We start from the raw sequence: 15,129 nt of genomic DNA, 5'->3' as shown, positions 1-15,129 counted from the left end.
GTCAGCTTTAAGAAAAACATAATCTTAGCACCCACAATCGACCACAAGTTGCGCAATTGAGGTTTAAGTGTTGTATGTTTTGAGCCTTTTTGAGCCGTTTTGATTTTTTGTTTTTATATTAATTTTCCTTAGGTACGATCTATTTTTGCCTGTAGTGTGTAAAAAACGTCTATGACATTTGGGCAGTAAAAAGTGGCGAGATAGTTGAGAAAAAATTACAAAATTTCAATTCCGTCATAGAAAATATAAATTCTCCAGAAAAAAAGGTTAAATTTTGACTTTTTGAAATTTCGTATTTTTAATAATTGATTATTTTTTTTTTAACATGAGAATTACTTTTTCGAGTTTGATTTTGAAATAAAAATTGAATATACTATTAAAAAAAATTAATAAAACAAAAAAAAACAGAAAAAAAATTTGTGAGTGGGCGTGTCAGTGGGCGGAAATTTGGTGTGGTGAATTCTTTTGAGACTTTATATCATGCTTGAAAGTTTCATCCCTATTGAACAAGTAGTTCAGAAGTTATTGAATTATGACGCCATCTCCATACAACCCAAACCACTGTGCGTTGCACAAAATAATTTCAAATACAAAAATGTATTCAGCGCCATCTGTAATCTCAAGCACAATTCACCTTTTCTTCTGTTCTTACTGTACACTTTGCAAATTTATCTAAACAATGTTGGCAAACCTGTAACTTTGACATTTCATATTTCAATTTTGCACTTTGTCAGCACTGGTGCTATAAGAACGAAGCAGGAAGAAAAAATTTATTGTACTGCGAACTTTTTCTGATTGCATTTTAAATTATTTCAAAGAAAAAAAATACAATTTTGTGTGTGATATTATTCCAAAACAATGGAAGCATTAATTCCGGTTATAAATAAATTACAAGATGTCTTCAATACAGTTGGATCGGATTCAATTCAGCTACCGCAAATTGTTGTACTTGGCAGTCAGGTAATAGATTCCTTTGAAAAAGAAAAAACAATACATTTTCATTATGCTTGCATATTTGGAAGGAGGAAAAAATTTCAAATTGATTTATCATTCTTCTAGATTCATTTTGGCCTACAAAAGTAAAATTATTTAGAATTATTTTTTTGTGAATTATGTAATCTCATTTGCCGGCATTTTGATGCATCTTTTAAATGAAAAAAGTAGGATCTTTCTTTTTTTTGTTGCAAAGAATTAAGGCTGAGGAAGTCGTCATTGTGTGTATATTTTGTTAATGATTTCTGATTTTTTTTTTTCAATTCCGAGGTTGTTTATTTTGTTGTTCTTCCTAAAAAAGATTTGTCATACATTTCAACAAAAAAACTGGCTTCTTTCTTCATTTTTTTTTTTTTTTTATGTTTTTGCAATGTGGATATTCTCTCCATTTAATGTGTTGAAAGGCTCCCTTGTGTTTTTTTTTAATCTAAAAATAGGAGGCGGGTAGCAGTTACACAACAGCTACCGCAATGAAAAAACGAATATGTTCTAAGCCTAAAAGCGAAGACGATGTTGAATGTTTTTTTATAGCGAATATTGTTGTTTACATTTTTTTTGCAAAAGAGACACAAGACAGTTTTTCCAATAATTGCATTGTAGACCGTTTCTCTGATTATTTATAGTTTTTATGGAAATGGAATTAAATTATTCATTATTATTGCAATGTATTTTAGAACCTCTTTGTGATGGCATTTTTTTAATGTGAGCAAATAGGTTGCATACCCATTTGCGGATTATTTTTTTAATTGTAGATTGAGGTCGTTAACCTAAAAAATGCGTCTAGGCTAAAAATTAATTGGCCTCGTTTTTAATTGTTTATTAGATGTCACTCAAGAAACCGTCATAATTTCAATTAAAATGACTCATGAATTAAAAAAATATTACAAAATCGTTTAACGTTATTTATAATTAAATATGTGGGTAGGGTTGTTGGATAGAGAGTTCCCCTGAAATTCATGAGTTTTCGACGAAAATATTTGCTAGAATTTTTTTATAATCATTAACGGCCATATTATTCACTAGTTTAAAAAATACATCTGGATGTAAAATTATTGTCAAATGTCAAAAATAAATCCAAATCCAAAATAGTTATCCCGATTTTAACTATGAAAATAGTTAAAAAAAAAAAATAGTTAAAAATGAATATTTTTTTCTGATAGTGAATATTATGGATTTGGATTTATTTTTGACATTTCAATTTCCTTACATCCAGATATATTTATTAAACTAGTGAATAATATGGCCGTAAGCGTCGACAAAAATTAGTCCAATTAGATTAATATTTTTCTTATAAGACCTTTCGAAGAAAAAACGTTTATTCGTTGAAGGTACATTTTGTACCTATAATAACTTGAGCATTGAAAAGAAAAAAAAGTAAATATGAATAGTTAGAAAATCTTGACTAAATGGAGTAACTCAGTTCTAGTTTGTTTTATTATACCCAATCTTGGAAAAACTGAGGACTTGAAAACGCATGCTCATAGAAGTGTGCGATCTTACTTACTTAGAATGACCAGATTCTTAAGGTGACCCTACTATTCCTTGTAGATTCAGGACTCAGCCAGTAAGCTTCTCCAGCCAGCTTTATACTTAGCCAGATGCTTCCAGTACCGCAGGCCAAGTTTATTAAGGTCTCCTGCTCCACCTTACAACAGGTTTTCCTCTACTGCGCCATTCCTCTGTTTTAAATAGGCTCAGTCACTGCACCTTTACTCGTCTGGCTAGGTTGGTGTCCTTGTAAAACCTATACAGTTCGTTGTTTTACTTTCTTTGCCAATCACAAACAATGATGACACGCACAAAAATCGCCGGGAGATCTTTTCTCGACAAAATCCAATGAGCTTCATCCACTTTATAGCATGAATGGAATGATAAGAGTCTTGTATAGTTGCTTAAGAGGGCATTGCTGGTCAATTGCCTTCTCAAACCAAAGAAGTAGCGGTTGGCAAGAGTTGACCTTCGTTTAATTAATCGTTGTTGTCTATATTATAACCAAGTAGTCCTTTACTACCTCGAAGTAATGCCTTTCCATGATGACGTTTTGTCCAATACGTCGGTGTTGAGGGTTTGACCACAGCATATACTTGGTTTTGCTTTCATTGACCAAATGCGCATCTCAATAAAATATCAAAAAAGCGCTTCGAGAAGTCCAACAGGCAACACCAATTAATGTTTAAAGTCGTTGATGTAGCTAATGTAGTAACCTGTGAAATAGGCCCCTGGTCTTGAATTTCCTTGTTTTATTGTTTCTTTAATCAAACTGAAATAAGTTTTTTACTAGGACATGTTAGTAAAACCAAAACATTTCTGATAGAAATTTAAATATATCAGGAACATATTTTTGATTTTCAATTACATAATTCATTTGGTGTGATTGAAGATTGTAATTAAGACTAGTAAAAATATTTTTGTCAAAAAAATAATACATAGTTGACCCTTCTAGGTGCAAGGAAAATGTTATTTAATACTAGTTATTTTTGGTTTAAATATTGTACAGTTTTTGGGAGATTACATTGTTTTTTAAATGTAGAAAACTTAATATTGTCTTTTATTTTGTGTTTGATTATGTTTATAACTTGAGTCGTTATGTGTATAGTATATTAGTTTTTGTTATAATTTCTATTTATTTTTTTTTATTATTCATTTCTTAAGAAACGTTGTAATATATTTTAAAATAAGCCAATACGATAACAAATACAGTTGCCAAAACCTCTTTCCGTTGAATTGAAACTTACTCGACCGGACCATTCAATTCGTTATGTTACTTGCAATATAATCGTATGTATGTACAATTGTACATACTCAGTTATGCATTCATAAAAAAATTGAGCTATCATTCAATTATTTTGCTGACAACATAAGCCATAGCTTTTTATATTTACTAAATCTCTTGTTGATACTATTTTATTATAAATAATGAAATTTGTGGAATTCATATTACTCAAATTTGTCTTCTATCACCCTTAAAAAAAAAATAAACCAAATAAATTAATATAACTTAAACACTCTTTGTATTTCTATATAAATATTTTTACTTGAAACTGGTACGAATTTTAATTCATTTAACAACGTCACAATAACATTTAACAAAGGAATTCAACAACTAAAAAAAAGCGGTGACAAATAAATTCTGTTAACTCGTTCGTTTAGTTCAAGATAATTGAATTCTGTTATTGTCACTTCCAACAAATAACTTCATGAGATTGAAAATAAGTTTTAATTGTAACTTAATGATTTTCTTGACGTAAATAGTAGTTGTTGTTCGTTGTTCTTTTTTCAGTTTCCGTTTTTCAAATTGATTTCAATTTTCAAATAAATCACAATAATCAAAGTGTGAGTACGCTTTTTTAACATTTAGTAAACGTTTATTGCAAAAATCATACAAATACAAAAATCATACAAAATCAAAACAATGCAATGGTTTTGTTAGCTAAATAAATAATGTGGCGTATTCATAATTGTTTTTTAGTTTAACTTAGACGGGGGACATTTTAAATATATAGCACAAGGTGGCGCATATTTGTCACACAAAAACCTATAATATTTTTATGAATGAAAAACCTTGAATGGCTTGGTTTAATTCAAAAAATGATTAATAAAATTATAATCTTTGAACAACAACAACATCTTGAAGGTGCTACCACCAAGTGTTTTATGGCTAGAGTTACAGTACTGTTTCACGGATGCCAATCCGATCATCAGACTCCTTTTTTATTCCATTTTGTGTGTGGTGCTTGGTCTAGTAATTTTTTCATTTGATTTGAAAAACTTCTTCCGTCACACTTGAGTATTGAACCTAGACCAAGCGAGTTCAGAAGCCAGTACACTACGCACTGCGCTACCTCACCCACGTGATTAGCCTCACCCAATTGCAGGTTTTCTTAGTTTATCAACATGCAAATGAATAGACTTAGCATTTTTACTAGCTCCTTCAAGTATGATTGTTGTTGTTCGGCTCTTTCATGTTTTTCTCCATAGTCTTAAGCATAGCAACAATTCGTTTGCATATACGAAAGTAGGAAAGTGATTAGAAAGATGTTAGGCGCGGGCCCTGATTATTTTTCATCATATTAAGTTTACAATTTTTTCGTATGTTTCCATACTTTGCAGTGACTGCTTTTTTTGTTCCGTCAATTCCATTATAATCTTTGAACAACAACAACATCTTGAAGGTGCTACCACCAAGTGTTTTATGGCTAGAGTTACAGTACTGTTTCACGGATGCCAATCCGATCATCAGACTCCTTTTTTATTCCATTTTGTGTGTGGTGCTTGGTCTAGTAATTTTTTCATTTGATTTAAAAAACTTCTTCCGTCACACTTGAGTATTGAACCTAGACCAAGCGAGTTCAGAAGCCAGTACACTACGCACTGCGCTACCTCACCCACGTGATTAGCCTCACCCAATTGCAGGTTTTCTTAGTTTATCAACATGCAAATGAATAGACTTAGCATTTTTACTAGCTCCTTCAAGTATGATTGTTGTTGTTCGGCTCTTTCATGTTTTTCTCCATAGTCTTAAGCATAGCAACAATTCGTTTGCATATACGAAAGTAGGAAAGTGATTAGAAAGATGTTAGGCGCGGGCCCTGATTATTTTTCATCATATTAAGTTTACAATTTTTTCGTATGTTTCCATACTTTGCAGTGACTGCTTTTTTTGTTCCGTCAATTCCATTATAATCTTTGAACAACAACAACATCTTGAAGGTGCTACCACCAAGTGTTTTATGGCTAGAGTTACAGTACTGTTTCACGGATGCCAATCCGATCATCAGACTCCTTTTTTATTCCATTTTGTGTGTGGTGCTTGGTCTAGTAATTTTTTCATTTGATTTGAAAAACTTCTTCCGTCACACTTGAGTATTGAACCTAGACCAAGCGAGTTCAGAAGCCAGTACACTACGCACTGCGCTACCTCACCCACGTGATTAGCCTCACCCAATTGCAGGTTTTCTTAGTTTATCAACATGCAAATGAATAGACTTAGCATTTTTACTAGCTCCTTCAAGTATGATTGTTGTTGTTCGGCTCTTTCATGTTTTTCTCCATAGTCTTAAGCATAGCAACAATTCGTTTGCATATACGAAAGTAGGAAAGTGATTAGAAAGATGTTAGGCGCGGGCCCTGATTATTTTTCATCATATTAAGTTTACAATTTTTTCGTATGTTTCCATACTTTGCAGTGACTGCTTTTTTTGTTCCGTCAATTCCATTATAATCTTTGAACAACAACAACATCTTGAAGGTGCTACCACCAAGTGTTTTATGGCTAGAGTTACAGTACTGTTTCACGGATGCCAATCCGATCATCAGACTCCTTTTTTATTCCATTTTGTGTGTGGTGCTTGGTCTAGTAATTTTTTCATTTGATTTGAAAAACTTCTTCCGTCACACTTGAGTATTGAACCTAGACCAAGCGAGTTCAGAAGCCAGTACACTACGCACTGCGCTACCTCACCCACGTGATTAGCCTCACCCAATTGCAGGTTTTCTTAGTTTATCAACATGCAAATGAATAGACTTAGCATTTTTACTAGCTCCTTCAAGTAAGAACAACAACAATCATACTTGAAGGAGCTAGTAAAAATGCTAAGTCTATTCATTTGCATGTTGATAAACTAAGAAAACCTGCAATTGGGTGAGGCTAATCACGTGGGTGAGGTAGCGCAGTGCGTAGTGTACTGGCTTCTGAACTCGCTTGGTCTAGGTTCAATACTCAAGTGTGACGGAAGAAGTTTTTCAAATCAAATGAAAAAATTACTAGACCAAGCACCACACACAAAATGGAATAAAAAAGGAGTCTGATGATCGGATTGGCATCCGTGAAACAGTACTGTAACTCTAGCCATAAAACACTTGGTGGTAGCACCTTCAAGATGTTGTTGTTGTTCAAAGATTATAATGGAATTGACGGAACAAAAAAAGCAGTCACTGCAAAGTATGGAAACATACGAAAAAATTGTAAACTTAATATGATGAAAAATAATCAGGGCCCGCGCCTAACATCTTTCTAATCACTTTCCTACTTTCGTATATGCAAACGAATTGTTGCTATGCTTAAGACTATGGAGAAAAACATGAAAGAGCCGAACAACAACAATCATACTTGAAGGAGCTAGTAAAAATGCTAAGTCTATTCATTTGCATGTTGATAAACTAAGAAAACCTGCAATTGGGTGAGGCTAATCACGTGGGTGAGGTAGCGCAGTGCGTAGTGTACTGGCTTCTGAACTCGCTTGGTCTAGGTTCAATACTCAAGTGTGACGGAAGAAGTTTTTCAAATCAAATGAAAAAATTACTAGACCAAGCACCACACACAAAATGGAATAAAAAAGGAGTCTGATGATCGGATTGGCATCCGTGAAACAGTACTGTAACTCTAGCCATAAAACACTTGGTGGTAGCACCTTCAAGATGTTGTTGTTGTTCAAAGATTATAATGGAATTGACGGAACAAAAAAAGCAGTCACTGCAAAGTATGGAAACATACGAAAAAATTGTAAACTTAATATGATGAAAAATAATCAGGGCCCGCGCCTAACATCTTTCTAATCACTTTCCTACTTTCGTATATGCAAACGAATTGTTGCTATGCTTAAGACTATGGAGAAAAACATGAAAGAGCCGAACAACAACAATCATACTTGAAGGAGCTAGTAAAAATGCTAAGTCTATTCATTTGCATGTTGATAAACTAAGAAAACCTGCAATTGGGTGAGGCTAATCACGTGGGTGAGGTAGCGCAGTGCGTAGTGTACTGGCTTCTGAACTCGCTTGGTCTAGGTTCAATACTCAAGTGTGACGGAAGAAGTTTTTCAAATCAAATGAAAAAATTACTAGACCAAGCACCACACACAAAATGGAATAAAAAAGGAGTCTGATGATCGGATTGGCATCCGTGAAACAGTACTGTAACTCTAGCCATAAAACACTTGGTGGTAGCACCTTCAAGATGTTGTTGTTGTTCAAAGATTATAATGGAATTGACGGAACGAAAAAAAAAAAAAAAAAAAAGCAGTCACTGCAAAGTATGGAAACATACGAAAAAATTGTAAGATTAATAAAATTGATGAACATTATCATCAACCTCGTCAGAACTTCAGGCGATAAGTCTTCGCATTTTTAACGAATTGTCTATGTTATTTCTGCAAAACTCTGATGATTAATAATAAAGACTCATGAATTCTAAAACTTAGAGCCGTTTGCTGAATCGAAACTTAAGCATTTATGTTCTACATAAATTCTTTTGTGACAGTTTAGGCAGAGGAAAAAGTAGAGAATAAGACTGCCGTACTAGGCAAAAAGGGCGCATGAGCAAAAAATCCAAAATTGAGTTAAAGGCATATTTGACATCCTGAAACAATGCCTCATTTATATGTTAACTAAAAACAGCCCATTTTGAATTCCAAGTGGCTCAAAATAGTCAATGGAGATGAGCACAACGATATTACTCCGCTGTATTCCTCGATAGAAAAATGCATTTATTACTAGCTCTAAAAATTAAAAAAAAAATTAGATACGCATTTGGCAAGCTTGAAAAATATATAATTATTTTGTTAACTAAAATAAAAAAGTTGCTTAAAATCATTTTTGAAATTGAGCACAATTACAATTTTTAACTCTTTCTCTTGTCAGTAAAATGCATTCATCCCAAAACTACAAAAATGAATATGCGCCCTTTTTGCTAAGCACGTCAGAAGAGCTTATGTTCAACTTAAATTATTTAAGTTTCGTTTCAGCAAATGGCCCTTGACAACATAAAGTTTGAAACGACTGTATCGTTGATGTAGAGAAAAAGACTTCCAAACTAAAGAGAATAGAATATATTTTAAATTGTTTCTCAAAACCTTTAAAATATCTCGAAGGTCTTTTTGGGTCAAGGAATAAAAAGGTTTTGTGAAACGAATTTCAAATTGTACAAAAAGAACAAAAAAAAAATAATCAAATAACTCATTTTATCATTTTTTTAATAAAATAATAAATCATTTCGATTTGATTAAACGGTAAGTGAAGAAGAAGACGCAAAAGCGTTGTATGAAAGAAAACTAACCCGGCTAAACAGTTAATGTACAAACGACTGGGATTGGTGTTCGTGACTCAGGTGGCGAACTCAAGTGTCCGGAAACACTTTGCAAACGTAACTGAAGATAACTTTCATAGGAAGCTTTTTTGTTAATCTTCCAATCCACAAGAAAATCATAAGCCACCCTAAGCAAGTTTATAGATAAAATAACTACCGATTAGTTAGTAACTTTGATTTTCGTATTATATTCAACCCAACATTTTCAATAAAAACCTAAGTATCTTTCACTTTATCTTTAATCTTTAGTTGCTTCTAATTTAATTCTACTGTACATAAGATTATATACATTTTGTAATTATCTTCTTTTGATTTGTTTCATCAATCTGAAACGGAAATTTGATACCGTTTTGACAACTCTGTCTTTGAGGCAAACAATATTTATAATTCTTTACAAGACAAACAACCAATTTAAGAGAAATGATCCAGCCAAACATATTTTAAGATGAATCATATTTTTTCCAGATCAATAAGCAGTATGAGTCAGCGTTTCATCACTTGCTCATCAAATATAAAACAAGTCTCTTTGTGTTTATTCAAAATTTGTTTTGTCTAATCTAAATTTTCATCAAAATTCATTTCTTCCTTAGCTTAACGTTCTCTCTAAAAATCATTCTCATTGAAAATTAATATATTTTTTAGAGTTCCGGTAAAAGTTCAGTAATTGAAAGTTTAGTTGGACGATCATTTTTACCCCGAGGAACTGGCATTGTAACACGACGTCCCCTTATTCTACAACTCATATATTCCCCCATCGATGACAAAGAACATCGTTCAGCCGAAAATGGTATGTCTACTCAAACTACTACTAACACTGTAAGTGGAATTTTCCGTAATCCTTTTGTTGCTCGCCCCACAGGCACAGTCAATACCGAAGAATGGGGAAAGTTCCTGCACACCAGAAAAACCTACACTGACTTCAATGAGATCCGTCAAGAAATCGAAAATGAAACAGATCGTGCTGCGGGCAGCAACAAAGGAATATGCCCAGAGCCAATCAATCTCAAAATATACTCAACACGTGTCGTTAATCTAACACTTGTCGATTTACCTGGCATAACTAAAGTACCAGTCGGCGATCAACCCGAAGACATTGAGGCACAAATTAAAGATTTAATTGTTAAGTATATTGAAAATCCGAACTCGATTATTTTGGCAGTCACTTCGGCCAACACAGATATGGCAACAAGTGAAGCATTGAAACTGGCCAAGGATGTTGATCCAGATGGACGACGTACGTTGGCTGTTGTTACGAAACTTGATCTCATGGATGCTGGCACCGATGCAATTGATATATTGTGCGGTCGTGTGATTCCAGTTAAACTAGGCATTATTGGTGTAATGAATCGATCTCAACAAGATATCATGGATAAGAAAACTATTGAAGACCAGTTAAAGGATGAAGCTGCATTCTTGCAGAGGAAATATCCAACTCTCGCTACTAGAAATGGAACACCGTACTTAGCGAAGACTTTGAATCGTCTTCTGATGCACCACATTAGGGATTGTCTCCCTGATTTAAAGGTAAATGAAAAGTACTAACTTGATGGGATAAATTTTTAAATTGTTGTACTTTTTTTTCCAGACACGTGTGAATGTTATGTCATCGCAGTTCCAATCACTATTACACTCATACGGCGAAGATGTGACTGACAAAAGCCAAACTCTGCTTCAGATAATAACCAAATTTGCCAGTGCATATTGTTCAACTATTGAAGGCACGGCCAGGAACATTGAAACCACTGAGCTTTGTGGTGGCGCTCGAATTTGTTATATTTTCCATGAGACTTTTGGTCGTACTTTGGACTCTATTCATCCACTATCTGGATTAACTAAAATGGATATTCTAACAGCCATTCGCAATGCAACTGGTCCTAGGCCAGCTTTGTTTGTGCCTGAGGTTTCATTTGAACTTTTGGTTAAACGTCAAATTCGTCGTTTGGAAGAGCCTTCATTGAGATGTGTTGAATTGATTCACGAGGAAATGCAGAGAATCATTCAACATTGTGGTAATGAGGTTCAACAGGAAATGTTGAGGTAAATTCTTATCTTATCATTCCTGAACTTTTTTTATTGTAAATTGTTTATTATTTGCTTTAGATTCCCAAAATTACATGAAAAAATCGTCGATGTTGTGACACAATTGTTGAGACGTCGTTTGCCAACAACTAATGTTATGGTGGAGAATTTAGTTGCTATTGAATTGGCTTACATTAATACCAAACATCCAGATTTCCATAAAGATGCTGCTTTGGTACCAAGTCTATTGAAGGCAGATTTAATTAATGAGCCATTCTCACAAATGCAAATGCAAATGAATATGCAACGTCAGCGTCAACAACAACCGCGAACGACTAATTCATCACCCCAAGTTACAGCACAACAACATCAAGATGCTAATGACAGACAGGAAAATCATCAGGTTGGTTGTTAAAATTTATTGTTTATTGTTTGTTTTTTGTAGAATATTAATTTGCGTCAAAATAGTTTCTTGGGTCTCAGCCAATTGGTCAATAACTAGTTGTTGACAGTTTCGCATGCCAAGTTGGCTGAATTGATTTCTTTTTCATAGGCACCGGCCTTTCAGGATAAGTTTGAAAATTGTTCGAACTGTTTCAGCAAATGAACTTTGAATCTTTTTAAAACGCCAATTTCTTTTTGTCGTGCACATCACTATTGAGGCTTTACATATACATATGAATAACTATTATGTTTGTTCAGCTTTCGAAATACTATTTTGAGCTTCTCGAGCTCCTGATAAGTTTGGAATTTTAGAAATGAAAAAATAATCTTAAAAATATTATTAAAAAAATGAAACCTGCTATACTCCATGACTCTAAATGAGAATTAAAACTTGAGATAACAAATGCATTGGAGTGGCCTTGATGGATGAGCGACTAAAAATATTGTTCAGGTTAAAGAGCTTTAAAACTCACATAGTTTGGTTGTGAATGTGAAAACCGTGTTAAACGAAATTCCTTGGAAAAATTTAATGAATTTGTTTTTTTTTATTAATGATACGAGTGAAATCCTAACCCATATGAACCAGAGCCTTCAGGAGGTCAAATATTTAATACGAAAGATATTTTACGTTATGTTACGTTGCCGAATTTTATATAGTTTAAACTTGAGACTTCTTTGCATGTTCTGCATCTAATGACAAATACCGAATAGAATATACACTATAAATGCCTATTAGATCCATTTAAATCCAGTGCTTTTGGTCTTCCATAACACCAATAGTTTACCACCATGGCAGGAATCCTCAACAAAATAACAAACTTTAAGCTATTCTAAAACTTTCTTGCATTTTTATAAGTCGATATTTACCAGATTCCGGCACAACTTAGTACTTCATAATCAACCGTTTTCATTGTAAAGAGAAGTTGCTTGGCGAACAAAAACAGTACATTGAAACTTGTGCGCTGATTTCGCACACTTTAAAAACCTATGGTCAAATCGCAATCGACTTTACTTCGTCTTCTCCTCATTTGTGAGAAGACTCACTTTGTTTGCCACTACTCCATGATTAAAAAGAAAGCTGTAACACCTCACTTGGGTTTTTCGCAACACATCATTTTAATTAGCAAATTCTGGATATTCACCCCTGTTCTGATTTTCGCTCTGAATTGAATTCGTTAACGAAATTGATTTTCACACAGATTTAAAAACGTTGAACCGAAACGAAATGAAAACATCAAAAAAATAAATTTATAGGACCGCGATAGTTTGTTTGTACACCACAGTCCGCAAGAATTAAAAACTAAATGAAATTTGGAACACTTCTTTATCAAAAACGAAAGTATTGCTTTAGTAAACCAAAATCAGAACAGGGGTGATTGTGTAGATTTTGGAAAAATAATTCAGATTGTGTTTTTCTTTCTATTGTGCACTTTTCTTTTAAAACCAATATTAAAATAAATACAAGACAGTGCATCATTATGCTGCAGTTCTCTTTTCGTTTTGAAGTTTCACTTGAGTCTCTTCCATTTAAGATGGAGTAGCAAGCATTCTACACTGTCATCCTGATGAGGCGTATCAGTTTGACTGAGATACTAAAACAAAAAATGGTGCAGCTCCACTCTATTTGGTCTATCTTTGAAATCATTTCTGTTTTGCTTATATTAAATTTAGCTTTGTACCATACAGTGGTGACTTAGAGTCTACTCCTCCCAATTTTTAAATTACTCTCATCAAATGGTAACTTTAAATCGGACTCAATCGAACTGGAAAAACACGGATGCAAAAAAAACAATCCGAGGCCTGTCGAATTTTCCGGCTTTCAACATTATGGAAGACCCTTCTATCTGTCTAGAAGCCTGTCTTATTTTTGAATAAAATGAAGAAACAAGCGAAACGTAATTCGAAAGCATTTTGGAATTACTTTCAAAAATATTTGGGAAACATTTCGATTGTATTAAACAAAATAATTTGTGTATTTTAATAGAATCACAATGGCGAGCAGCATTCAACACCTAGCAATTGGTTATCAAACATGCTTCCACCGCCAGCACAGAGCATGGAAAATTCAGCGACCAATACACCAATTCACAATATGATTGCAAGCCCAGTTAAAGCTGTTAATTTACTCCCTGATGTTCCCAGTCATAATTCAGCAAGAAGACTTACTGATAAGGAACAAAAAGATTGTGATGTTATTGGTATGTATCAATCTTAATTTATTCCTTTAAACCAAATAAATACTATTGATTTGTTTTTATTCCTGAACAGAACGTCTCATCAAATCATATTTCTACATAATTCGTAAATCAATTCAAGATTCAGTACCAAAGGCTATAATGCATTTCTTAGTTAACTATGTTAAAGATAATCTTCAAAGTGAGCTTGTTACACATTTATACAAATCGGATAGAGCTGAGACTCTTCTCAATGAATCAGATCATATTGCTGTTAGAAGGAAAGAGGCTGCCGATATGTTGAAGGTAATGAACTGGAAATGATTTTAAAAAGAAAAGAATTAACGATTTTTATATTCGTTTTAGGCTCTAACTCGTGCTAATCACATCATCAGTGAGATTCGAGAAACTCACATGTGGTAAATCTTTCGTTAAAAAAAAGAGCCAGAACGTATTTATTTGCATGTTTTAAACTGGTTGGTTGTTGGAGCATCGTTATACCGATTGCTCTAAGAATTGTCTATTGTATTCTATTAAGCAGATCCAGAGCTCGATTAATACTCGGCACTCAACCTGTTGAAACTGTGTTTTTTTTTATATTAAAATTTAGGCATTATATTTATAGAAGTAAAAAAGAATGTTTGATATTATAGTGCGAATCATAATATTAAAACAAGTAAATAAAAATCAAACTTAAGTCATAAAAATATTTCTTGGTATGTTGTATATTTGTTGAGCGAAATTGAGCTTGAAAAATATATATACAAAATGTTTACGAATGCACTTGTTAATGCTATCTATTAAATTTGTAGTTAAACGAAATTGTTTACTTTCAATCATTATAAATTTATTATGTCCTTGTATAAAAAATTATTAATGTTCATTGTATTTTTTTCTTTTAATCACTTATACAAGAAAATAATAATAATAATATAACTATGTAATGTCCAAAGAAATGTATATTACACATTTTGATTGCTGTTAGTCTAAAGAAAAAAAATGTTTATCTCTCTCTTTCTTTCTCTATTAAGTGCAACAACACACATTCTCATAAAATGATTTTAAATGCACTCTAAATAAAATTGTGTTCGCTATTTCGCTACTTTATTCAGTAACATTTATTATTATTATCACACATTAACACCATTCATTATAAATTAAAAATATTGTTCGCCTCAGAGAAAAAATAAATTTAAAAATAAAAAATATTGTATAAAATACCATTCCTGAAAAAACGAAGAAAAAAAAATAAATAAACAATTAAGAATCATTAAAGCTACATGATTATAAAAAAAAAAGTTTTGTGAAATTTGTTTCAAACCAACCATATAAAAAGCATACTAGTCTGACACAATTGGTTTTGTACAATTTGGTGAAAATAAGAGATTAAATAAACGAAAAATACTAAAAATATTA

General features: G+C 32.8%; 1 protein-coding gene across 1 annotated transcript; it reads left to right on the top strand.

Moving 5' to 3' along the window:
- The first annotated feature begins 730 nt into the window (after positions 1-730).
- LOC129921253 (dynamin-1-like protein) lies at positions 731-15,129 on the top strand. The gene is made up of 8 exons (XM_056002991.1): positions 731-960; positions 9,719-9,863; positions 9,936-10,600; positions 10,662-11,113; positions 11,177-11,498; positions 13,524-13,737; positions 13,808-14,019; positions 14,080-15,129. Exons 1-8 carry the CDS (start codon positions 859-861, stop codon positions 14,134-14,136), a joined length of 2,169 nt encoding a protein of 722 aa, XP_055858966.1. The 5' UTR covers positions 731-858; the 3' UTR covers positions 14,137-15,129.

Source organism: Episyrphus balteatus, chromosome 1 (assembly GCF_945859705.1).
Source record: "Episyrphus balteatus chromosome 1, idEpiBalt1.1, whole genome shotgun sequence".
NCBI lineage: Eukaryota > Metazoa > Arthropoda > Insecta > Diptera > Syrphidae > Episyrphus > Episyrphus balteatus.
Note: the sequence above shows the minus strand (reverse complement) of the source record. Positions and strands in the feature narration are given on the sequence as shown.

Excerpts from the sequence above, each read along its gene's own strand:
- LOC129921253 (XM_056002991.1), top strand. The coding sequence starts at position 859 with ATGGAAGCATTAATTCCGGTTATAAATAAATTACAAGATGTCTTCAAT. Across the intron at positions 9,864-9,935 it reads ACATCGTTCAGCCGAAAATG|GCACAGTCAATACCGAAGAA; the intron begins GTATGTCTACTC and ends CTCGCCCCACAG. Across the intron at positions 11,114-11,176 it reads GTTCAACAGGAAATGTTGAG|ATTCCCAAAATTACATGAAA; the intron begins GTAAATTCTTAT and ends TATTTGCTTTAG.